Source organism: Ischnura elegans, chromosome 9 (assembly GCF_921293095.1).
Source record: "Ischnura elegans chromosome 9, ioIscEleg1.1, whole genome shotgun sequence".
NCBI classification, from domain to species: domain Eukaryota; kingdom Metazoa; phylum Arthropoda; class Insecta; order Odonata; family Coenagrionidae; genus Ischnura; species Ischnura elegans.
In genome coordinates, this window is record NC_060254.1 from 69,867,681 (window position 1) to 69,895,352 (window position 27,672).

Consider the following 27,672-nt stretch of genomic DNA (forward strand, 5'->3'; position numbering starts at 1 on the left):
TCGATTGTGAAAATTGTTTAAAAAAATTGTTCAAAACCCTCTGCTTTCCCCTCCCTACCCTCTGCAAAACCCTCTAGTACCCAGCTTTTCAAAAAAATTCCCCCTGACCCCCATGGTTTTGGACGTCTCCCTAACCCCGGACGAAATTTCTGGTTACGCCACTGCCAATGTCTCATGGTGGTACTCGAGAAAGTTTCCCCCGACACCTCCACACTAGAGGTGTGACCCGAGTGATCACTCTGTGACCCGGCTCACGCGGTGCCGACTAGCCTCCTGCCCCGCGCTGCCGCCCAAAACCGTTGATGCGTTCACCGGTCGGCGAGTTTCAGTCAGACGTGGGTGGCGACGACATTTTTGTCAGTGGCGGATACTGATCCTCTTCCGATCCAGCGGCAGTGGCACATGCGGCGGGGATCGGGTAAAATGTGACTACGTTCTTTTCAGGAGTGGATTTTTCTATGAAGACAAAATATCTGCGAGTTGACGCCATGAAAGAACTCGATTTAATGTCAAATGCAAATGGCAAAAAGGAAAAGAGCCAATAGAGTCCCAGCCATTAAACAGTAAGTGTCGGTGGAGCATTTCAACAGCGCTCGGCACTAAATTTACGAATTTCGCCATCGAAAAAGCAAATTTGCGGTTTAAATATCATAAAAGACCAGTAATCGTGCCTATGTCGCATTTGTTCACGTGCAACGCAACAATATCGTATTTATCGCATATGAGATTTTCACGTCTCACTAATAACAAGGTAATCTGCTAAGCATTTGTAAGCAAATCATTCACTGATCGCATCAACAAACAAGCGAGTCTCATTCGACTGAAAGACAAATTACAACCGCGGCACCGATACAAAATACGAGGGTGGTTTTTTTTTCAACTTCCGATAGCTCAGCAAAAACACCATACAAGCAACAGGCGTAGGCAGGGCAACTGCACGTCCTCCGCACCACACGCTCAAGCCATTTCTTCTCATAAGTAGTTAATTTAAGGTAAGTAGCAATCTCGTTATCTACACTGCCTCAATTGATTCTCCCGCCAAGTGTGCACAGCGGAGAGACAGCCAGAAAACTCGCCGTAAGGCTTCATCATTGGCATGTCTTGACCTTTATGCCGAAAAAGAGAATTTTTCTTTAATGCAATGTGGCTAGAGAGTCAAACATTACACCCATTCCTTTTCTGCTGTTTGATACTTCACTTTCTTTCCAATTTATTTGAAAACCAATTTTGTAAAATCAAAACAATGTGTGACATTTTTCTCTCAAATTACTTGTGGCAATTTTTAAGGATCAAATAAAATATCTACATTAATGTGGACAAAAAATAATGGAGGAGAAAAGGACGAAAAATATATTCCAATGAATTCACACTTCACTTGGGACAATATCTCTCCTTTTATAAAATTTGAAATCTCAGCAGCACTTCGATGTATTATATGTCAGCATCAACATCTCCGGTTGTACACCTCGGTCCTAATCGGTCACTTCTCAGATGGAGATCAGGTGGAGGTCTTCTCCGATTTTTCAATTATGCATCATTACCCTCCCTGGTGCGTTTCTCCGAGTAGTACACGCTACTTCAATTTTTATTCATCCTTTACTATGTTTCCGCTACTGTTAAGCCTACCTCTAACAAGCTGACTAATTTCCCCCTTTCGCCTGCTGACAAAGGCATATTAAATCAAGATAGGAACACATCCTTCTCGATCAAAAGAAAAACGCGTTCTGGCAATCAGCGGCGGATCCAGGATTTCTTTCTGGGAGGGGCACAAGCAAGGCCGTATCCAGGATTTTGTTCAGGGGGGGGCACAAGGATACTTCGTCATACAAAACAAACGAAATGATAATGGGACCGATTTAAAATCTAGCATATTTTTAAGGGTCTGGGGGGGGGCACGTGCCCCCGTAGAGAGAAAGCTTGCTATGGTCCGTAGTGAATTTGCCATTTCATTGAGATAGGCGAAGGAAAATTCAGAGGAGCGTTCCCAATGGGCGCACATGATGCCGTCGAATGCGCCTCAATTCAACGGAGTTCATCGCGAGTCATGCTCTGGGTTGGGGGAGACTCACAATCAGTTGTCGGTCGCGTATTTGGACGACGAAGATAGGAAATAGTTTGCCTTGTTTGAATTTTCCTCACTGACCAAAGAATAAAAATCCAGATGCAATCAACTTGGGATTCAAATGTATACATTTAATTTCACTGGAGGTTTCTAGACATGTTCACTTAAAGTAAAGGTGCTTCGAAGTCTTTCAATTTCCCATGTATTTATATTTCCTGAGCAATCATGTACATATATGAAATAGTAGCACTCATCCTTTGGTCCGACAAAGAACAATAATGAGCCCAGGTATGACACCAGAAGTAACAGTGACGCCAACATTGCGGTTCATAATCTCTCTTCGTACGCTAAATGGCCATCATACCCGGGATGCAAGCTTTGTAATCATATATCTGCTAATATTAACAGTGCTAGTTTCCCTGAGTTGAAGACAAAATTAAATAAGTAGCTATAGTTAAATGCCTTTTAATGTACAAATGAATTATTATCTTAATGTTATCTATTGTGTATTTCAGATCTTGTACACGTTTTCTGACATATCCTATCCATGTAACCTCGTCCTGGGACTCTAATTTGGAATTATACCTCAAGATGTCTATATCCAAATACAAGATACGCAAAAAATAATGAATTTGGGAAAAAGAAAAGAAAACTAACATTTCCTTAAACCAAATCTGTATGTTGTAGCAATTTTCTACCCCCAAAGATGATGGAGATCATAAGTGTTATTTCATACACTTTGTATGTTCAACCAATTTATTTATTCTTCAATTTGGTCAACAAAAGTATGCAAACTTCAGCCATTGTCTCAAAATCTTATTCATAAACTGATAAAAAATTAAATATTCATGATGTCATGAAAAATTTATGCAACATTTATTTATACATAAATATGAAAAGAGTATTCAAATCAAATTAATAATTGCACTGTTTAAGGTAATAATTTTATGTTATAGAGGGATAAAATATAGTTCCTCTGTTTACTTTAAAACATAATTTGCTGCAAAGAATTTACGGCAAAAACAAAAATTACAAAAAATGAATAACAATGCAAAGGTAATACTAAAACTGCCTCAATTAAGTTTCAAACATAAATAACAGATGCCAAATTCATGAGACACATTATAAGAACAGATTATAAATGATGAATTGATGCCCAATTATGAAATGCATTCACTATTAGACTAATAGATCCACACATTCAGTGGATAATAATGCAATACCCTAAAAATAATGAAGTGGCAAAGTAATTGTATAAAATAAAACATAACATGATAGCCTTAACATACTCACTCCCTGATTTATTCCTGTTTTGGATTATTTGAGTAATATGCATCAATAAATTACCAGTTCCAGCACTGCCTTTTGGAAGTACGTAAAGCATCTTTATTTTTTGAAAATTCTCAACGAGACAACTGGAAGAATTGGGTCCACAAGCCATTTAACACAATTTAACTTTAAATAGAACAATTTTAAAATATTTTTTGGGTAATTGTCCAAATACTTACCGAGACAATAACAGCAATGATTCACTGCACAAAAAAAATACTTTAAAAAAAAATCTAAAAATATCTGGCACCACAAGAGTAAAATGAAAACCAATGCAAATATCATTGCTTCCAAAATGTGTTCGGGAGCTTAGCTAAAAAAAAAAAAAAAAGAGTGAGGCAGTTGAGAATTTTTGCTTCTTAAAACTGGCTTTGGTTATAAATTATCACAAGTCAGCACTATTGGAAAATCAGTCACACTTGCTTAGTTTATTTCACTTGTTAACAGGAGTGGAGATGAGGAGATGCGATTGATCACCCCTGAAGGGGCGACGCGAGACGGGGAGGAGGGGTGGCTAGGATGGTGCCTCCGGAGCCAGAGTGACCACCCCCGACACCACCCCCGCCTCCCCCCATGCTCCCACCCCCTCTCGATGCATTTGATGCAGCCAGCTGCCTTGCCTCCAAATCTCTTTGACACTCCTCAACTTGAGCCTGGAGCTGGGCCTTCAAAGACAACAGCTCACGGCATCGCTGAGCGACAGGGTCCTAAACATGCAACGATTGTCATTTTTCTGTTAATAAGTGCAACTGGAGTATAACCTTCTCTTAGTCGACCCTTCAATATTCTGGTCAACTATGATTTTGACAATAATTGCTATTTTCAAGATGAATAATTTCATATTTCACACATCATTTATTATCTTTATGAAATGTATTGTGTTTTAAATCTTGCATATGCTTTTCTGACTTGTCATATACTACATGTAATCATGTTATTTCTTAGTTTTTCCATTGTTAACCCCAATATGAGGATATGTAAACAATTTTTATGGAGAAAAAACTTTTCTGCTTTTTTTATGTTATGTATTACGGTTAGAATTGTGAAACCATGAAATTGAGAAATAATCTTTGCTTCATACAGTTAATGCTTTTTAATTATGGCCCTCCTCACCTTTGAAAATGGTTTTGTGTGAATAATTCAATCAATTCTTGAGATCAGATACAGGAGAGCCTTGACCAGGGGCAGATTAAGGGCAGTGTTTGGTGGGTAGGGTTAATTACTTTATGCATTCCCTTGGCAGTGTACAATACCTCTCAGTGATAATGAGTTCGAGGTATGATATATATTGATAAGTGGCTTTTAGAAATTCATAAGTTATATTTAAAGCTGAGAATGGTGAAAGAAAAACTTTCATTGGAGAGCCACTTTAAAGAATACCAATTTTTCCAGAAATCACAGGGCTGGTTTCCCCTCCCTTTATCTGCCACAGGCCCTGACTAACAGTCATTTGATTAAGCATACTTGGATGACCCATCTATCACTTCCCTAGCCAGTTCCCCAAGCAATATGGTCAGTCAGAGCAAGGAGTGTGGAATTTACAAGTAAAGTTTATTTTCTGATCTCCTGGTTCCAAAAAGTAAAAACTAATTCCTCAGACAGAACATATGTAACATATCCACATCTGAAAAATTCGTTTTAATTTGTGCTCACATACTGTTGGAACATAAATTATTAGCATTTGAGTTTAGGTTTGAACAAATAAATATTAGATAGTTATAAATAATAAAAATACAGTATAAGACTGATTATCCAGAAATCTAAGTAACGGAATGTTTTCCTGAGTTTTCAAAATTTCTATTTTTTAAAACTGCATTGGACATCATTGTTACACAGGCAGAAAAATTAAGCACTTTAACTTAAAAATTGAATTTTTACTCCATTTTAACTACTTTATTGCAAATTCGACGGCAGAAATTGGTAATAAAGGCAGAGGAGAATTAATTCGTACAACACAAAGAAACTGTTCTAACGCTAGTACATAGAGGGGATAAATATCCTTTTAAATTCGGCCAAGCACTAAAACACATGTAAGAATATGTACCTACATATCTTTTAGCTTCAAAGAAATTGATACCCACACCATAATATTCCGAAGATTGGAATCAATCACTACTTAAAATTGGCACTAAATTAAAACTAAATATGAAAAACCCATATCTTGATGTAAATAAGCAATGCCTACAACATATCAGCACACTAACAAATGGACATATTACCTGTGGCCTCATGCTTGGATTCCATCGGCAGTAATGACCTTTCCATAGCCGTACATGCCTCAGAGATGCAATTGGAACAAGCACATGACTGTGGTGAAGGTACGGGGAATAAAGTGGATTACAGAAAGCTTCATGTCGACTATTCGTCATTGACCACAAAGATACTGTTCTTTGCTTAACACCTTCAGCAGCACGCTCCCTCTCACTGACATGAAAACAAAATGCATACCATTATAAAACACAAAAGAGATATTGAGGTACACAATGAATTAACTTTAAGCCCTTCTATTGCATGAATTATTGCACATTTGAAATTTAATTATGTAAGACATAGTAATCCTACTGTTTAAGATAATTTTTCATTAAAAACCTAAGCCATATTATTTTCAGAGTAATGGAACGGTAGAAAGAGAGGTACGAACTATGAAAAAAAAATTGTTGATATGAGCAAAAGAGAATTTGCAGTATAGAAGAGGTTTGAATATCAATGGTGAGAAAGCCCAGAAAATTGAAAGAGACAATAAACTCATTCATGATCATTTAAATAAAATTTTTACTTTGGTTTCCATTATAATGCTTCCTCTACATCAGCAGTTCCCAAACTTTTTCTTTCCGCGACCCATTTTAGCTCATTCTTTTTAGCCGCGACCCCCTAAAAATGGTCGTCCAAGTTTAAGTACGTTGTTCACCATATTATTAGTATCTCGCGACCCCCTTGGGGGTCGCACCTCCACTTTGGGAACCGCTGCTCTACATCTATTGTGTCGATTCCATTGAAAAAATTGTTGTTTTTATGACTAGTAATTTGTAGGTACTATTAGGTAATGCCTAAAAATTTTAATGAAACAATAGATGACCAAGGCCCTAATGTATCTAAAACCAGGTATTGATCCATAAAAAGTAAAATTGGGTAAAAAAGTATCCTTGAGTGCTCAAACATACCTGTTAAAAAGAAATGTTCCAAATCGGCAGGAGTACAGATGGTCGAGTATCGTAATCAAAAAGTGCTCATTAAATTCAAAAGCATTTGGGAACTGTTGAGTTATCTGCCAAACGCAGTCAATGAACTGTAGAAATACAGGTGATCTATCAGCATCTGAATGCCGATCATCACCATGGCCAATCCTCTGCAAAGCATATGAAATAAAATTCATTTAAGACTTTCAACATTCATTTTTGTGTGAATTGATTCATTCATTTTCTTGCAAAAAGAATGAGTTTACAAGTAAAGCCAGATCCAGGATGGGGACAAGGGGGGCTTGAGAGATAAACTTCCCGCAGTTGTGGGGGTATGCACAACATTACCATTCTATCTAGAGCGAATTGGATAAGCCCTTCCAAGCCCCTCTCTCGATCCACCGCTGTTTACAAGAGATTTTTCACAAATAAGTAATAATGAACAATATTCCAGACCTCATTCAGAGTAAATATAAAAAAACATATATTTAATTCACATACCCCATTTTAAGAAACAGAATTAATGTTCTGACAACACATGTATATAAAAGATCTAATGAGCAAAATAATATTTGTCTAAAATATTAGCTGAGGCTGGTTATTTAAGTGTTCACATACCATCACAATTGATTGTGAGAGAAGAAGAATGGATTCCAACATAAGTGGAGATTTATAAGGTAAATTTTAAATATTACAGATAAAGACACACCTGTTGGTACTTATGGCCAAAGCTCAACCATTCCTTTTCAATCAGAACTTCAAATCCTTTTAAGGTCCGATAATATGGGTCCAGCATCAACATGGCAAGAGCTGTTAGCTATCATGCAAAATAAGATTTAATTAATCCAAGGAAATGATACATGAGAAACAAAATTATACACACACTAATGCTTATATTAAATAGAATACTAACACAAATTGAATGATTGCAGGGTTTCCCAGCATAATGCATCGTAGAAGGTTATTTGGGATTTCCACCAGGTCAGGTTCTCCATCACAGCTAATGTTACCATGAACAAGTTCCCCATCGAAACATCAGCTGTGTTGGAGAACCTGACCCGGTGGACATCCCAAATTACCTTCTACGACTAACACAAATAATAAAAAATTACGGACAGATGACAGAAATTATATGCACCATTAAATAGGATGATCTTTTCTCTTTTGTACTACAAATATTGTATAATTAAAGAGGACTACAATAACGATATTGCATTAGCCAAAATAATATAATGCCATGACTAGAATGCCATAATATTTTGTTTTTACTTGCACAGAAAATTAACAAAAAAAATTATCAACTTCCATATACCATTAAGCATTAGCCAGAAGACTTTTTGACCAAATAGGTAAGGTATTAACTCCCATGTTACATTTGTTCATAAAATATTCTAAATCAGTAAATGAATAATGGCAAAAAACATTTTCAAGAACTTACCTGAGCGGTTCGATCCCATCCATCTGAACAGTGAACTAAGACAGAGGTTTTGTGATTTTCTACTTTATCCACAATCCGCACAGCACCAGCCAAAATACATTTTATGTGCTTCAGCCAGTAAGTAGATTCAACGGCAGATAACCATCTATTCTCCTCAATTGTAGGAAAACATAGTTCTGAAACAATAAATAAGGAAAAATATGTAGCCATCAAAGGAATCTCAACATATTTTAATCAAACAAATATAAAAATTAGTGGAATCTGCACCTATTATTATGTATAATTACATTTTAATTACAGATATTACATGAAATTTACAGTAATGTTATCCATCATTATCTAATATATTAACCCCTTCCCTGATTCGGACGAGATATCTCGTCCTAAGAAGACGCGCAAAAACTGACGCGGCCGAGTTAACTCGTCCTATGTCAAGTTCGCTTCTTCTTTCGTGATCTGGACGAGATATCTCGTCCCCTTATTAGAAGTATGTAGTTTTGCCGCGAGAGTGCATAGGTGTCTTCACAATGCATGATATCCTCCAAACTTCTACGTTTTTTCGAGGTCCAAAAGAGGGGAAAAATCTATTATTTCTCGTAATGTTTATGTTTCTAAACCTATTGTATGTCAAGATGTGATACATGAACAAAGAAACATATTTAATGCGTTTTATAAATAACTGCGATGTCTTTTCACAGAGTTTTTATCAATCGTTGGAACAGCCGAAGTGAGTCGGCAGACAAGTGCCGTCTTGCTATTCTGAAGGTCGCGCGTTCGAATCTTGCTATCGGAAAGGATGTTGTAATATCTTTATTCAGTGAATAAATTGATTTGAAACATTTTATAAACACTACCAAGCAAAACTATGATTACTTACTCTTCAGTGTAGTCGACGGGACCTCGTAAATAAATTACGTCCAAGCTGCTATTCCAAATGTCGCGTATTCAAAAGCAATTTCTGTAAATTACGTAACAGCAGTCGGGAACTTTCTGATTATGTTCTTTTACAGCAATATGGTGTCAAAATCTTCGCACCGAAAATCAACTTACTCAGTGATGTTTTATTGTCTTTTTTCTTTATAATGACCAACTATATCTTTGTTTTTTAGTTTTCAGTTTATTATTTAGCTACGAATACAACTGATTATTATTTCATTTCTGTAAGTTCGTCAATATTTGTGACCGTGCATAGATTTGAGATGGAACCTTCGGCTATTCAGCAATTTCTCCCTTCTAGGAAAGGCATATTTTCTATCTTCCAACCCCCTTTTTTATCCATCCCTTCTCTTCGTCCATTGTTTTCTCCCCTCCGCCTTTCCTTTTACGCTCTGTCGCGGCCACCCTTTCCTTTTCATCATCCTCCCCTCCGATCTCCCTTTCATGCAACCACTGCACCCTCAACGGTTTTTCCCTACTGCCCCCCACTTTCCCTTCTTACAGCAGCACATGACCCAAAGCACTCTTTCTCACCATTTTTCCCTTCCCAATGCCTCTGACCCTCATGTTTTGGTTTCTTTGCCTCGGTCCTTTTACCACTATCTGTTTTGGGTTACTTACACTCCCATTCCATAAAATTCCAGTGTCAGTTCTACGGAGTCTTTCGGAGTGTTCACAGATAACATTTTTTTCCTCTGCGAATTACTGAACAAAGAGCTAGATTCGGCATAAAAAATGTTGTCCTCTGCGAGTCCAGCACTGGATACGTCTGGTCAACAACAATTTATACCGGGAAAGGCAATACTCTTGACAAAGACTTAGAAAGTAAGCCAATGTCCTCCCAAGTGGTATTGTCACTGATGAAACCACTATTTGAAAAAGGGTATTGTGTCACGACAGATAATTTTTATACCTCTCCACAACTAGCCGAGGAACTAGTTTCTCATTCTTGTGATACTTATGGAACTGTGCGCGGAACACGAAAGGGGATGCCAGAGGAGCTGAAGAAGAAAAAAAAATGAAGAAAGGAGATGTGGCAGCTTTCCGTAAAGGAAAATTTTGGTTCTTCCCTGGAAGGGCAAGAAGGAAGTAACGTTACTCTCTACAGTTCACAACAGGGAAATGAGAGAGGTGCAGAAAAGGGGGGCAGTGGTTATGAAACCAAAGGTAGTCATCGATTACAATGAGACAATGGGGGATGCTGACAGGGTAGATCAGCATTTGGCTGACAATCCAATCCCAAGAAAAAGAGGGAAAAAATATTATAAAAAATTATTTTTTCATTTGATGGAAATTTGCTTATGGAAGTCATATGTTTTATATCGAAAAGCAGGTGGTGATTAACACATTTGCAATACAAGGCTGGACCTAATAGATAAAATGATTGAACTGTACTTCCCAAGTGTTCCCTCCCCTAAGGCAGATAGGCCACCTGCAAAAGCCCATCCCCTCCGAATTACCGAGAGGCATTTCCCACACATAATCCCACCCACGGAAAATAAGTCAAACCCAACTCGGAAGTGTGCAGTGTGCTCCCGAGAGCGAGATGCGCGTGGAAAAATGGTGAGGAGGGAGAGTCGCTATTTTTGCCCTGACTGTAATGTGGGTCTTTGCGTTGCCCCTTGTTTCAAAGTGTACCACAAAAAATTGACTTTTAATACATATAATATTCTACTGTGTTTCAAAATATGGAGTTTATATTAATATTTTTCTAACTCCAGCGTCTGTTTTTACAGTGAGTAATTTTTGTGACTATATTTATTGTGAATAGTTTAACTTGATTTGTATGCAGAAATACATGAAATTTTTTTAAAAGTGATATAATAAGAGTAAATTTTAAAATAAATGGCTTCGTAAAACACTTAAATGAATGTTTTTTATTTAATATCTACCTGTAAATAATTAAAAAACGTAATAAAATAATATGACATTTTTTGTGATATTTGTTGAGAAATATCCGTCAGTGAAGGGGTTAACCTTAAATCCAAATTTATACAAATTTACAAAGTTTGAACTAGAGATATAAAAAAAAATAAAAATAGAGTAATCTTCACATACCTTTTAATTTCCTCAGCGATTCTCTCATCACATGGATATTGTGGATATCCAGAAAAACCAATTCAGCATTCTGGTAAGCATCCTCGGATTCATATCCTCCACCTTTTGCTTTGTTAGCAATAGCATTTGCACTAACCAAAAAATAGAGTGAAAATTCAGTACTACACACAGCAGGGTTGATTGATTTAAATCACTTTGATTTAAATCATGATTTAAATCACGATTTAAATCACTTGATTTTTATTTTTTTAAATCAGGTGATTTACATCATAATGTGATCTATATGTTTGATTTTTAAAGAGTCAAGAAAAGGAAGCTGTAAGTGTATACTTTTGATTTTTATTTCTTAATTAATACAATGAATCGACAGTTATCAGCACAATGGTGGCTCTTAAATAGAAATGGTACTGTAGGAATGCATGTAACATGATAATTTTAAAAAATGGCTTTGGTTAGAATACTAGTGTATCCGTTGAAAAAAAATTGTTTTCTGATATTTAAATTCTAAGCGTAGGCACCATACAAAGTTGCAATAACAGAATTGTTCTAAACTTCATATGCTTTAGAACCCCATAATATAGCACATTTGATACATCCAATGGCAATTTTATATTATGCTGGTGTAATTTTTAATTTGATACCATTGGCATTTCCATAGTTCCCTCCCCTGATTGACTAAATGTTGTATTAAGTTTAGAGTATGTTGCCTCTTATTGTTTCTGCAAACGATCATTCTCCAATATGCTGCCCAAATACATAGTTAGTTTTGCAAATAACTGAATTTTTGATGAATGGAGAATCATAAAAATCTCATTTAAAGCAATGAAATCTGATTTAAATCAATAAAATCCGATTTAAATAAAAAAATCAACAAAAATGATTTTTTTTAAAATCATGATTGTTATCAACCCTGACACACAGTAATGGAATACACAAAATGTTGTATTTTAGTACTTACGGTTTGATTTCAATACTTCCATCAAATCACGAAGTATGGTCCTTAAAACTAACAATACCTTTCAACTAGCAGCCAATCATAATAGGTTTTGGTTTCAATTCAAATTCACAAATTGATTCACAGGACCTCAACCTGATTTTCTTCAATGAAGTTGAAAAATCTCAGTGCCATCATTGAAATAGATGTGGAATGACATTCGCAGAAAGGTCACTGACCCTCGAGGTCTATAAATTGAAATACATTTAGAGATTCAAGAAACATAAAACATCACATTGCAGAACTTGCAAGAGTCATTCCTTGCTATAAAAGTTATATTCAACTGAAAATACAAATTTACACAGGCGAAATGGGCATGTTCACCAATTTTCTTTCACGGTAGATTCTGATTTCGCTTGAAAAATATTAGAGACCCAAATTTTTTTCAATTTCAATCTGACGCCTACATCTCAACCCTCTTGCAGCAAATATTGAAGCCCAGAACCCTTTTGCAGTTACGGTGATGATGTCACAAACTCATGTCTTGAGTGTAACCGTGACTCTGCTTCTCCTCAGTCTTGTGCATGGGTCTTGTGTGGTTCGTAGCTGTTAGCACTCTTGCCAGCAATTCCTTTCCTCATTGAATGCTTGATCGAGTAAATGACCCAAAAGTTAATGACACCACCAATTCACGAAAAGTGGGAGACAACCTTCCTGTTTTCTTAATTTTAACCTACTAAGAGAATAGCTGAATGAGGATGATTCTTTTCCTTTGCGACTCCCTTCCATAAACAGAATTCCTTTACTGAATTGCCATTATGGATTTGGGCGAATGACTACATTACTAAACTTGCCTTTGTTTATCATAAAAAGGTTTTAAAAATGACTTGATAAGTAACAATAAAATGCTGCATACCAATTACAATTGGTATGCAGCATATTAATTAATATTCATGATTATCATACAAGAAGTAGAAATGAGCTCGCAGTGAGGCAACAAAATCTTTCTCTCTTCAGTAGAGGGCCTATCAATATGAGTATTAAAATTTATAATAAATTACCTAAATCAATCAAAGACGAAATCAGACCTGGCCTTTTCAAAGCAAAATTAAAAAAATATCTTTTAGATCATTGCTACTATTCAATTGATGAATTCTTTGAGGATGCCTCGCAACTAATGTAATATATGTATATATATATAATATATTGTGAGTTTCTTTGTATTTTTGATTTGCTTTTTATGTTTTCCTGACGGGTCCTATATATGTATATTCATATCTTTTGTGTGACCAATAAAATATTATTATTATTATTATTATTATTATTACTCCACGAAAACTGCCAAGAGATTACAACATATCTCTCTGATTAATTGAAGAAACTAGTTTTTCTTTAACTTTTCATGTAATGTTTCGTCATGTTGTTGAGCCAACAAGAATCCAACTTTCTTCTCTAATATGTAATGTCAATTTGAACAAGTATTTGAATACCATATCTATTCCTAAAGTGTTAAAATAAGAAGTTATCTCTTATCATATATGATTTGAGGCACAATGTTTGCAATACCCTTTTAATTAGATCTGGCAATATTTTTCACTAAATTTATTTCTGCACCGCACATTTTGCTGTCAAATGATTCCAGTAACTTACCTGGGTCTGGCATCCATTATGAACAATTTATGGGACTGAGCATTGGCATCCATTATGAGCTGTATATATCGCTCGTCTTCTCTACTTCGCTTCCCACTAACTCCAACAAGAGGTTGTGAACACCTGGTGATAGTAGCTTGGCTCTCTGGATGAATCCAAGAGAGAACCTACATGAAAGATGACAAAAAGCGACTTCTCTATACATTTTTTTTTCAAATGGTAACATTCGCTGCACAAAAAAATTCGTACCTAAAAAGCGTAGTAATTTAATCAATCAACTAACCAATATGTGCCACAATTAATTTTTGTGTCAATCCTTACTGAATTGTTTACAGAAAGAAGAAGAAAGCACTGGAGTAAATCTACAACGAAATTGAGGCATGAACTTAAGTTTTTTTAAACTTTGCAATATTATAAATCTTGACACATAGATACACTTATAAGATGTAAATTAAATACACCTTAAAGAAAACCTAGGGACATTTAAAAATTAATACTTAAAATTAAATGACCACAGGAAGATAAAAGATTTTTGCACAATGAAACCTGATTAATTTAAGTTTATACCAGAAAAATTAATGAACAACTTAAACAGTACTCAACCTGACACTAAAATAAGAGTTAAGACCTAATTCTTTGTGTTTTTAGCATGTGGCTCCAACATTTTAGTTTATTGATGATGCATACCACACATATTTAAAGTAAAAAACAAAATGCTTTCACGGCAATGTAGGCCATGTTTCCACCAGCAAGTGGTTCTCATGATATTACATAATTATTCAGATGCTGCTTCAGAAATGTAGAAAAGTAAGTAATACTACCTCAAATTGATTTATTTAATATTATTAGAATATACTTAGTCCAAGGGAATATGCATTGAAAATGATATGCCTGTACATACAGAATAAAAACAATAAAAAATATTTCAAAAAAATTATAGCTAGGACAAAATTTTGATCCATAATTATAGATGAAAAATAGATGACCCAATAATTACTATGAAAACACTCACCGGAATGCGACCTCGGCTTCGGAATGCAGCAACAGAGCGAAGGTCCTCGTCTGTAGCTTGTCCAGGCACAGCTAATATAGGTGGATAGCTGTCACACAACTCAAAACTTTCATTAATTTTAGTGACTTTCCACGTATCATTAGGCACACCCTACGGAATGAAAGAGATTGCAAAAAGATCTTAGATTTAGCTTAATCTGATTTCATAAATTAAAAGAAAGGTTTATAACTCATTCAGGTTATCAACATGTCATACGTCATTATCGTACAAGATTTGGAGAAATAAAAACTTAAAACTTAATTGGATTTATTCCGTTACCCTGAATTGAATTAGCAGCTGAAGCCAAAAAGAATGCCTAACATTTATTTTCATATATTATGCATTGAACCATTGACAATGTAATATTGATAATATGTGCCATATTTAACATAAGGCAACATAAAGGCACACATCACAGGAGCTACACTTTGTGAGAACCACCTCTTCTCCTTATGTACTTGCATAAGTCTTTAAGCCAACCATTTCTTTCCTCAAATTGAAGATGTGTTTTTACATCACTCACACAGCATGAATCGATAACGAAGGTATCAATTTTCATAAAAAATACATGAAATGGGATTAAAGAGAAAAGGAAAAAAACTAACACAAATATTTTAAATTCATCGTTGCATTTACAATAGACTCATTATTTTAATAGTAACTATAATTAAATTACTTCCACACTTTGACCTTGTACTACCACTTTTGAATGCATAATCCCAAGCCATTCCAATAACAATGAAGACAGCAGACAAGAATCTTAACTACACGTTACACAAAAAGTCACCTCAATCTTTTCAGATGTACTCACCATTCTTTTCAATTCTGCAATTGGTTCATACACAGTCCAACCATTTTCTGGAAACCTTTCTGTGTACTCAAATGCAAAGAGCGGAAGACGATGTGATAGAGGAAAAGCTCTCTGTTGCAATTTCTCAAAGACATTGCGACGAGAGTGGTTTTCTTGCTTGTGAGCAAAACGCAGATTACGCATATCTTTACAAAATACCTCGATGCCATATGAGTTTTCACCACGACTTGAAGCTCCACCAACTTTCTCTATTCTGCTCACCTGCAGAATTTTAGATAAAAAATATATAAGCACATTAAAACATTTTCATAGACCTTAAGAGGTATTTCAGACAAAAATTTTTGGTCACATATAGAAAGAACTTTTATTCTTTAAGAAAGAAGATTCCAAGAGCTGAGGCTGATAACCCAGTGGAGTCGCAATTCGAGAAACCATTTAAATTGACTGCCCAAAGTTAACAGAAGATAAATATTCCATATCAAAGTAATACATACAAAAACCTTTTTTAACTGCATGATGTTTTAAAAGGCAAAAATGAGTTTATTTAGATGAAGAAAAGAGAAATTGTAAACATATATTTCAACATGTATATTAAATATCTAAATTCATTTAAACACTCTGAACAAGAGTTTACTAGATAATGAAGTTACTGCTTGAAAAAATGCATTTATTAATTGTCACCCTTCTGCATGAACAGAGACCTATACGAAGCAGACAATTTTTTCACCCCAAGCTTCTCACCTATCAGGAGATTTTACTGCTGAATCAACAATAAATGTTATTAAAAGGGTAGAAGTCATTATGTATAATTATCATACATACCACACCCAATGGCACATCAACCACATAAGGAGTATCTCGATCCATACTACGGAAATGCAGTTTGTAGGTGGTGACGGAAAGGACTCCACGTGCAGGCCCTGAGTAAGGGCAAAGATATGTGACATCCCTGGCCACTCCCTGCACGACTTCCCCAGGCAGTAGGGGTGGATCATCAGGTCTTGGAGCCATCCCACCCGTGAAGCCACTTGTGGGGCCCATTGGAGGGGAGGGTGTCCCACAGTGCCTTCCATCAGCATTGACCCCACCAGCAACATCCCGACTGCTAGCTAACGATGCCTGGAAGAAATTTCCATCATTGAAACAAAGGAAGATATTGAAAGCAGTAAAAATATACAACAATAATGGTGAAAGTTGTCATAGGTAATCTGAACACTACATTTCACAAGCAAATTGAGACAAATATATATTTACAATTGGTATACTTGTGTTGAGGAGATTTCACAGCGAAACTAAAGGAATATCTTTTTCATGGGTTTCATCAATTGTGCTTCCCAAACTATATTTTCAGGTCAATGCTCTTGAAAATCAGAATTTTTGGATGAGTGAAATACAAGGTACAAAAATTACAGTGAAAGTTTACATATGCAATCTGAACTCTACATTTCACAAGCAAATTGAGGTAATTTTATAATTATCTTTATGCAATAGGTATACTTGTTTTATGACGGTTCCACTGTGAAACAAAAGGAATGTCATTTTTAAGGGCTTCATCACCTGCCAAAAAGAAAATTTGTGCTTTCCAAAATATTTTCTGGTGAATGCATTTGAAAATCAGAACTTGTGCATGAGCTAAATATCAATACTGATAAGAATACAGGAAAAATTTCTATTACAACTAGAATATGATGTCATTGTGACAAAAACAATTGGAACCAAATTCATCAAACCATGAGAATCATGATAAAAAATAGCCACCTCCCAATACTACTTTTCAAATGCATCAAGTAAGCACAGAAAAATGATGCCACAGGTGGCTCATGAAGCTGGTAAAAGCATTAGTTTAAAACTAATGATTCTGAATGGTCTGAAATCTGTAGGTACCATTATTTTCCTTGATGACATCCATAGATTTCATCTAGAACTAAAAACTCTTATTTTTTTAATCTTTTAAAATCTTATTATTCTTATAATAAGAAGTATATTTTGTGTTCAGTAGTCACAAAAATTCCTTAAATATGTACATGCTAATTTTATATAAGTCTAGTATGTACAAAAGAATACAGTATGTCTCTGCATCAAAAATATTCCTTTTCAAAATGTTTGTAATAAGAATAATGTCTTTAACATTACGATGACAACAACCATGATTTTCAAAGGTAGCCACTGCTCTCAGGGTCAGAATTCTTAATGATTTTGCTGTATCACTTCAATTTTTCCTGGGTAATCATTTTTGGTGATGTACATAATACCTAAATTCAACCATTTTCAGCAAATAAAAATGCAACTTTTAACACCCAAATACCTTAGAGGACCAAGATCCATCCAAATAACAGATTGAAAGTTTGGCAGTGTATGTATTTCTTCATTACATTTATCCTTATCCATAACATCTACAATCTATAAGGTTATTCTTGCTGTATAAATTAGAATTTAATGCAGCTCTAAGAGCATTTTTTGAAGGAAAAGAAATTATTGTCACATGCCGAATACACTGGTGCATTGAATTTTCTAAGCTCAGAGTTATAACCTCAATTCACATTATAATAATGAAGTAACTTGACAAATTTTCTGCCCTTACTACATGTTTACACCTTTTCTATCCTCTCAAGGACAGTGGGTGGAGTAATGTATTATCTCCCTTCAGGAAAAATGGTATTAGGTATTCCAGCACACATCACGATTTTGGTGACAGCAACACAGCGGACTCATAAACACGAACAACATTATTCCGAAGTTCCGTTTTTACGAACACATCTTGTTCCTATGTCAATACTAACTGCATTTGTGCATAATTGAATTGCGTTTATTATACACAAGACTCTGAAGCTATTCCACAGCATGACCATAAGTACTGGCGATTGAAGAAACGAGGAACTTTTGATTTGAGTTATGTTTCTTTGCGATAATTCCTAAAAGAAACACTCTTACATCATTATTAAAAACCTCCAGTTTTTCGGTTGCAAGAACTTTGTAATAACAAGAGTTTACTATATTATTGAGTCACTATAATAAGGTAATCAAAACTAAGGGCTTTTTCTTCATAATAGCTTCAACTTGAAATATGAGGCCTCAAAGCGATTCAATGATTTAGGTGCAAGCGCTGCAAAATTGCAGACAATTTCTACAATAAAGGTGGGCACAAACACATCAACCATTTTCCAGTGAGAAGTGGCTAGCAAAAAACTTATTGAGATTTCTTGAACTCTTAGGGAATATGAAACACCGGTGGTGACTTCAACCTGGCTGAATCATCCGCTAAGTGGAAATTTTTCGTAGCTATATGCTTGAGAACCAATCACAAATGATCTAATTACCATTTTTTAAGCTAAAAAAATGAAATTTGTGCACAATGTATGCTTCTACATTAATTAAATAAATATAGGACATCAGAACATGTAATTTTACATGAACATTGCCAAAAATAGATGTTATTGCAGTCTTGATAAAAGGCACAGTTCAATTAAATATTTTTAATGCATGAAGTAAACATTTATGATTTAACACATGTTTTTGAAGTAAAACATTCTTGTTGATGTTGATGACCAAAAAAGCATCAATTGCTGCATTTTTTGTCATGCTTATGGTCCTCAAATCTTCACAGTTCTCCACTCTTTTCCTCTAGGTAATTGGAATTTTAATGTTCCTTTCACAGTCCTCCGGTACCTCACCTGTTGAATAAATTTCACTTATGGTTTTGAGCAGCTGGTTCAATGCAATTTCTCCAGTGTTTGTAATTAGCTCCGCTGGAATATCATCAATTCCAGGTGCTTTGTTTATTGGCAGGTTTCTTACTGCCGTATCAAATTCTGATCTTGAATTGAGGCTCCTATGTCTTCTTTACCCACTTTTCTTTCATTTTCTCAATCTTATATAAATACATAAACCTGTCAAAATGACAGACCTTGGTCCTTCTAGTTAGCTGACCAACTACGGTCCTTTTGGTGTTAAGTGAAGTAGCATAATGGCAAACAAGGAATGAGTATTATCATCAATGCATTCATCTACATTTTTGTTATAAACACCATTAAACTTGCAAATTCAGGCATACAATCAACTACATATAAAAATTAACAAGGTGGACAATCATAAAAATCCAAGCCCGGAGTGGTGAGATAACAACACAGGCCAGATTTGAACCTGTAACCTCCAGATTATGGACTCCTCCACTACCAAGGCCAGCCACTATGTTGAGCGGTTCACAGTAGGATAGAGATACAAATTATGCATACGATGATTTAACGTATTATATGAAGAGTATCCCAAGTTTACATCACATACATACATGAAACTTTTGTGCACAATAATGAAAACATTAAATTCTTAGTATATAGATGAAATGCAAGAACTAAATCCATTAAAATGATGGTTGGCTTATAATGGTGGACCAATATAAGAATATCAGGCTTCACTTTGTGGAAATATTTAACGTCCATATTGAAATAAAGCTTTTGTAATTTTCTACAACATTTATTTATAACACACGATTGACCAAGGTTTAAATACATAATACCATTACGAAGGTACACCTGGTACACACAAGCTACCTACAATCTTCAAAAACTCCGTCATATCTGTTTCAGGAAGTGGTGAAGGTCAGGAGGTATGGTTATGGGGTTGTCAGATAGGAGGGAGTACAACCTTTAAAACAGGCCTGTGGTGTGTATAAATAAAAGTGTAATAACTGTCATATTAGCTGTATTGGCCAAACTGGCACAAGGACAAAAGAACAAGACAAAGTGAAGGAAAATAGGTCTGGTTTTATTATTTGTAATGATAAATCCAGTTTTGCAACAGACTAGTGTGATCATTTTAGTAATTGTGACACCTACGTTGAACACCAATTCCACAAAGGGGCTAATTTGGATTCTTAGAGCAATATGAAATCACTCAGAGCCTGGGTAAGTTAAAAAATGATGCTGTTTTTAGTGATTGATTGCCTCTTTCTAACCTTTCTTGTCCTCCATCCTGTCTAATGACCCCATGACCATACCTCCCGACCTTCACCACCAATGGCTTTTCTATGTTTTACTTCCCTCCCTTTCTTCCTTCATTTCACCCATACCTATCTGACTTGGAACCCCCTCCCCATCTCCTACCTGAGCAGTGGTGGAAAAAATAGGCCGAAGAGTATTTGAAATAAAAAATACCGCTCAAAATGTATTTGAAATGCAAAATACCTTTGACTTGGGTATTTGAGAAAGAAAATAAAAGATACTATTTTAAATACCTTCTACAATTCAAAATACATTAGCATGGAAACTAAGAAATCTTAAAAATATACCATCTGCCGTGGAACATAATGGATAGTTTGCAAACATGAAGAAAACGAAGTAATCTCTGAAGCATAATGTTACACAAGTACTCTTAGAGCTACTTCAAAAGTATTTTTTAAATGTATTTTTTCTTTCAGAATGGAAAAATACCAAAAATTGGAAGTTAAAATACCAATTACAAGATATATTCAGGTTGTTTTTTTGAAAAAACAAATACAAATTACAAATGCATTTTAAATACATATGTATTTTACTGCCCATCCTTGTACCTGAGGTATATAAAGAGTTTTTGAAGACTGTGTGTAGAAGGTGTACCATGATATTTGGCATTATGTACCCAAACCTTGGTCGGTCGAGTGTTAAAATATATTGTGTGGAAAATTACAACTCTTTTATTGCATTATGGTTAATTGGTGGAATTGACCAAATAAAATTCAAATGTAATAGTAATATTTTAATTAAGTGGATCTATTATGGTATAAAGTAATTATTAAGCAGGATCTTCCACACTTTTTTCATTATTACTCTCTACTATGGCAGAAAAACACAGGAACTTATGTACGTACTTCATAATTCTACCCTTAGTCATCTGGCAAATGTTTATGAGTAAACATTTTTCGATGCTCTAAAAAGATGAACATATGTTAATGCTATTAACCACTACTGTAATAATAACTATGCATATATGTAAAAAAATCATGATATTGTATGCATCAGAATAATGGACGAAGATTTAAAATCATCATTAAAAGCAAGCTATCTTCAAGAATGATTCTATCATGTATGTACAATAAGTATGCATTGGAGAGCCATAAATAGGGCACTAGTTTTCTAAAAATCATGCCATTCACTTCCACTAATCCTGATTTTTACCCTTATACATGCAAGAAATACAGTCAACTAATATGTAGATAGAATATCATGAATTAAATTTGCCCATAAGTTTTTTATAACCTCCCAGATGAAACACACTTTACATTAGAATCTTGAACTTTGCAGCAGCCATCTAAATTACAATTTCTTTCAATAATTCTCAATTAAATTTCTTTAGAGGTTTATTGTATTACAGAGTCGATATCATATTAAATACCATGACACGACACTACAAATCTCTTAACAGTTCCAGAAAGTAATATGTTTATGTAGAAATATACAAGGAAATTTTCTGATTGTTCACAAGAAATTGTTTAATTAATATTAAATCCAGAAGAACAGGCTGGACATATGGGCAGTCAAATATAGAATGTGATTGATGGCATATTATTTTCATTCTATCATGATAGATGTCACTTCGCAGTACTGAATTATTCCAAATAATTGGATATATTGATGACAGAAAGTTCATGAAGCTAGAAATCTTTTTGGGTCAAAATAACCCTTGTCCTTCCTCTAAGAAATTGCAAAAGTCCCATCCTCTTTGTTTTCAGTGGCTGCATAGACTGTTGCAGGCAATATCTTCCTGCCCCTATGAAAAGTTCAGCGGCCCTTACAGCCCAGGGGCAACCAACTTGCATAAAAACTATGTTGCTTGTATCACATTGGGTGCCAAATGCATTGTGAGACACCCAGTGGCAAAGCTGAAGGATAATCTGGGAGCCTGGGCATATGTACTGTGTTGAATTTTAGTAAAATATCATGCGCAAAAGCTGAAACATCCATTTCAAGTTTCTAATACAACAGAGGAAAATTCTAAGTGGCTTAAATTTCCATCAAATGCATTATATTGAACTTTTCTTGAGGCTTTGGAGTCTGGCATTCGGTATTTCAAACGAATCGATGGTAAAATGCCAATCCACTGTCATATGAATTACATCCACTCATTGTTTACATCCAACTTAGCGTGCTTTGTAAGCTTCAGAAGTCTAATGATTTGATTGCACGTAGTGGCTTACTCCCCTAACCAGTAACAGTGTGGAAGTTACCTTGATAAGAAATTCAAAGAAAAAAACCCCATAACACACGTTTTAACTGATTGGAATAGCTATCTACGGAAAATCATAGAAATTTCCTTCCTCATACGAAATTTTTCCCTTCCTGTAGAAACATTAAATCATGGTTTCACTAGTAGTAGGACCCGCCCGCTTTTGTGACAGTGCGGAAGTCCTCATCCCCACCCTTCCACTCCTATCCCACCCCAGGAGGCGTCTCGGGCTCCTATCGTGGCGGTGCCTCCTTCCTTTCTCCTTCCTGTCCTTCCCCTTCCATGGTACAGGAGTAAAAAGCAAAAGCTTAAAACCCAGCACAGGAGTGTAACCCTACGAGTCCACCCTGGAGTCTCAATTCTCTTGATTGGAACAACTTAAGACTACTTAAAATGAGCATTAGATGTTTCAATCATGACTTAATTACACTGCAATGTAATTGTCATAAGAAAATAAAAAAGTATGATAATATGATAAATAATATGTTAAGTCTCAAGATCCACCAATCATCCAATGCTCCACAAATTTATGGAGCTAGGTTTCATACACATAAATGATGGGCAAGATGGTAAAAATAGAGGGTGCAATTCTTCCAAGAAATAAAATTGAAATAAAAAACGAATGCAATTTAAGAGAATATATTGGAACAGGGACTAAAGATGCTGAGGGACTAAGAGCACAATTTTGCCTAATGGTTACGCCTCACTGGTAAATTCATTTATAAATGTTGAAAATGGCAAAAGAAACTTGAGTTAGATTCAACATATGAGGAGGAAGAACATACAAGACAACTGATAAGAGAATGGACTGGATGAAATTAACTGACTTTCCAATGCGACTGATTCCCTGTATCCACTACAGCAATGGATGAATTAAAAATGCTCCTATTAATGAAGCTTTTGGCTTAGATCATAAACTCATGTCGATATGACTGGAAAGACCTGGAGTCAGCATAATAAGCTACCATCACACTTCAGCAAATCAAAACTGACCAATATTTTGGCACTTCTATTTAAAGAGGATCACATTTACTTTAAGGTTTAAGTTTCTCAACTCTTTAAGGTTACTTATGATGGCATTGTTGAATGGAGATTTGAATAATTTTGGCAAAACAAAAGAGTCGTGATGTATACCTAGCAATGCAACCATACAATACTCAACCAAAAAAGGAGTCACAACCAAAAAAGGAGTATCTTAAGATATTTTGAGAAGTACAGGGTGGGGCAGAATGGACTTCCTGATTTGACGGGTGAATCGTGAAAAAACTAACAAAGATAGTTTTAAAACGTTTACATTTCCCAAAACTACATTCAATGCCATTTTATTTTTATTTGAATTTGAAAATTTGTTCATCCAGGTGACGACCTTGGCGAGCGATGCACAAATTGAGTCGTTCAAAAAAGTTTTCGAAAACTCTTCTCAGCATATCTTCTGATATTCCAACGATGAAATCTGTAATTGCCTCCTTAAGAGCTTACAAGGTCCTTGGTCGAACTTTGTAAACCTCAGCTTTGAGATATCTCCAAAGAAAAAAATCGCATGGACTCAAATCCGGGGAGCGAGGTGGCCACGGAACATTGCCTCGTAATGAGATCAGGCGGCCGGGAAACTGTCATTGCAGGACTTGGCGTGAACGAAGGGCGGTATGAGCCGTGGCCCTGTCCTGTTGAAACCAAAAGGCTTATGTGTAATATTGCTGACCATACTCTTCCATTTTAGGTTGAAAAAGTTCTCCAGCATTTCACAATAACGCTCAGAGATAACAGTAACAGTTAAACCTCGAGATTCAAAAAAGTGAGGCCCAATAATGCCTATGGAGGACACGGCGCACCAAACTGTCACTTTGGGGCTATGAAGAGGTCTTTGGTGAAGTTCATGAGGATTTTCAGTCGCCCAGTACCGAAAATTTTGCTTATTAACTGTGCCGGAGAGGTGAAAATGCGCTTCATCGCTAGACCACAGAATAGCGTCGGGTTGCACAGAGGTTAAAATTGCATTGCAAGCATCCGTACCTTTCAGTCTTGTGGACTCAATTCTTGAAAGACCATCATCTTGTAGTGGTGTAAGTGAAGGTCAGTGTCTAAAATTCACCTTACTTTTCTATGACAAAGCCTTGATGCTCACCAGACCACTTCATGGCAATTACTAAAAAATAGCATCGCTTCCCCCACTAAACGACAATACTCCCACCCCGCTAACACACCTGCGCACTCTACAGTGATTGTCTGAAACTAGGGAGTCCATTCTGCCCCACCCTGTATTATATGTTTTTCAAATTTTTACACATGAGCTTCCAGTCGAATAGTAGATTGAAGATCCTCCTCTGTCCTTCAACCAAACTTTTCTTAATGCAGAAAAAAGTTATTAGATGCATGATGGGTGTTTCTCAAAATACTTCATGCAAATCACTATAGAGACAACTAAACCTGTAAACTATTGCATTAATGTGAGTATACATAGTGCAGCCATTTTGGTAAATGAAAATATTTATAAATTTAATAATAAAGAAGAAATTCACTCCAATTCTACCGGATATTCAAACAATATTCATACCACTTATCACAAAAAATAGGATATCTTTCAATAACCTAATAATTACGAGTAAAAAATCTATAATTCCCTACCAGGCATAATGGAATGTACAAAATCAACAAAAATATTTTCAAAACTCTAACAACAGTGTCTGATAATACTATGAAATTGGACTCTAAATGAATTTTTAGTGACGATAACAAACATTGTTCAATGGAATCATTTTTGTGACTGATGACACCCTTCTGAGCATTTATATATTTTTCACTTTTTACTCGACAAATTATTTCATATTTTCTGAAATGGCAAATTTTTTACCTACACCTGCAAGGTCTGCAGGAAATCAATTATTATAATTATTAGAAATTATAATTGCGCAAGTTTTGAAATTGCCACAAAAAAGATATTGTTTTACATTGATAAGAAAAAGATATTTTGAAGTATTAAGGAGCTGATTTGCCATAGGGTCAGGCTACCCATTCCATTTATGAAAGATAACTCATAAAAGAGAATCTGGGTAGAGAAATTTTTCTCATTATAATAAATTGTGCATTAACTCTGCCATCATTTTTACATCAAGGTATTCATGAAATAAAGAGGTCTAATCAGTCAAGGTTTCAAAACATTGAAATACTGTGTGTAGTATAAATAAATACTGTGTGTACTTCATAAAAAAGGAAATTTTGCAAGAGAAAAACTCCAAATGAAGCAGTTCCTTTGGTTGGGTCCAACAGTTGTGAAAACACCAGAAACATTAGAGCAAAGTGTGTAAAGAATACATGACAGTTTAAAGAGCTATTCATCAATAGCATGAATCACAAGATCAAGGGCTCGGCATGATTAAAGATGAGTTTCACAGAATGGAATGGCTGCTCATTACTAGCTCGCAGACAAATTTGTAAGTTACTAAAAATAGATGTCAGTAAAGATTCTACTGCAACTGAACATAAAACAACTGTATGGGTTGGCTAGGATCCATCAGTGGATAGATGTAAAGAGCTTTTCCCATATAAAATGAGAAATTGAATGGTATTGGTATTATTGATATTTATAATTGAAAACAAGTGAATGGCATATTAAAAAAATAGTGTTTAAAAAAGTTGCAAGTGTTCCAATTTTTCAGAACAGGCACGTGACTGTGTTAGTACTAAATGTAGATGAAAAGGGAGTGTCCTTAAATTATATTCAAGATTTTCAATGGAGACGAAGAGGGTAGACATGATTGGATGACTGATTGAATGATTAAAGACAGAATTCAGGGCTTCTTGATTCCAAATAATTTGAATATCCTATGCCACTATGATTATTTGATTCCTAATGACATAAAAATTAAACAGGGGTTACAAAAAAAAGGGATTGGTCCGCCCTATGGACTAATATTTAACAGATTCGATTGAAAAGAAAATAAGAAAACATGGACAAATGTGATGAAATTAATTACAATTTGTATTTTATATAGGTTAAAAATAACTATTTGAACGTCAAACACAACTTGAGAATATTATCCAAATTCCACAACATAAAGTACTAAGTCCTTTCACGAAAAACAATTTACCATCTGTAACTGGTACATAATTCATCATTATTTTCCAAAGTTTGTTTAGGGAGAGGAATGAATAGATTAAAAAATAGCTTGAACACTATTTAACAGGAAATCACCACTACCATCGCTATCTCCACTTATATATGAAAACTAATTTGCAGTATGAGGAACTAAGTACAGGTTCTAAAGCCCAAGTGAAACAGAGTGTCATTGTAAATGCGACCGGCGACGAGAAAAGAAGCGGTACAAATGCAAATGTATTGTGAAAATGTGTTCAAATCAAAATAAAGAAAATCAAACAAAATGTTGATGCATGAAGAAGGAAACTTTTGACCTGCACTCATGCGCAAGCATTTCACTTTCTGCTTGACTACATATTTCTCAATTTCTCTAGCAATTGAAAGTCTACTTACTTTTCCCTTTATTTCAACAGTTGACACATTTTCACTGGACGAAGAGCTTGGTGTATCATAATACTTTGACTGTGAATCTTTGCTTGAACTTGCCTAGAAAAAAACATTTTTCCAACGCCAAGCAACGACCCCAAGAGAAAGTTAACACCATACGTTTTGTCTCCAGCCAATTTATGAGAATGACAGATAACACAATGATAACTATGAATCGCATACTCGCCCTTTCACATAAAAACAAAACTTAGAATCGAAACACTTACCGAATCTTGACCCAATTTTGAATTCAAAGAACTGGATTTTGAGTCCGAAGCCAAGGAATCCAAGCTGGCATGTTTTGAATGATTTCCTTCTGAACTCAGAATATCAGAACTACCCTTTCTTTCCATATTTCACACTATATTTTACACAGGATTTCTTCATTCGTAAAATTCTTGAAGTGAGTTCATGATGAATTTAATAAACAAACGAAGATAGATAAATACCGTACCGTACGCGCCGGGAAATTCAATTGAGCCATGACAATAGAGTGTTTGCATGGGTG

At 35.3% G+C, this 27,672-nt stretch overlaps 1 protein-coding gene and 1 long non-coding RNA gene across 3 annotated transcripts; one reads left to right on the top strand and one right to left on the bottom strand.

Moving 5' to 3' along the window:
- The first annotated feature begins 220 nt into the window (after positions 1–220).
- LOC124165418 lies at positions 221–3,696 on the top strand. Its single transcript, XR_006866225.1, has 2 exons — positions 221–563; positions 2,578–3,696. It is a non-coding gene; the product is annotated as an uncharacterized LOC124165418 (long non-coding RNA).
- Positions 3,626–27,603, bottom strand: LOC124165417 (myotubularin-related protein 2). Of its 2 annotated transcripts, XM_046542822.1 has the most exons (12): positions 27,392–27,603; positions 27,132–27,224; positions 16,268–16,564; positions 15,446–15,706; positions 14,596–14,745; positions 13,584–13,750; positions 11,000–11,130; positions 8,006–8,181; positions 7,277–7,384; positions 6,553–6,737; positions 5,611–5,815; positions 3,626–4,098 (listed from the first exon to the last, which is right to left on the bottom strand). In XM_046542822.1, the coding sequence occupies exons 1-12, from the start codon at positions 27,515–27,517 to the stop codon at positions 3,865–3,867; spliced, it is 2,133 nt and encodes a 710-aa protein (XP_046398778.1). In that variant the 5' UTR covers positions 27,518–27,603; the 3' UTR covers positions 3,626–3,864. The 2 variants fall into 2 exon arrangements, with proteins under 2 accessions (XP_046398778.1, XP_046398779.1); XM_046542823.1 differs by lacking the exon at positions 27,132–27,224 and having other exon boundaries at positions 27,392–27,601.
- Between the last annotated feature and the right edge of the window lie 69 nt (positions 27,604–27,672).

Bases quoted from the DNA above. Each gene is read 5' to 3' on its own strand.
- LOC124165417 (XM_046542822.1), bottom strand. From the start codon at position 27,517: ATGGAAAGAAAGGGTAGTTCTGATATTCTGAGTTCAGAAGGAAATCAT. The intron at 16,565-27,131 runs GTAAGTAGACTT...AATTTCTTCCAG, and splicing joins CTGTTGAAATAAAGGGAAAA to GCATCGTTAGCTAGCAGTCG. The intron at 7,385-8,005 runs GTAAGTTCTTGA...TTTGCATGATAG, and splicing joins GATGGGATCGAACCGCTCAG to CTAACAGCTCTTGCCATGTT.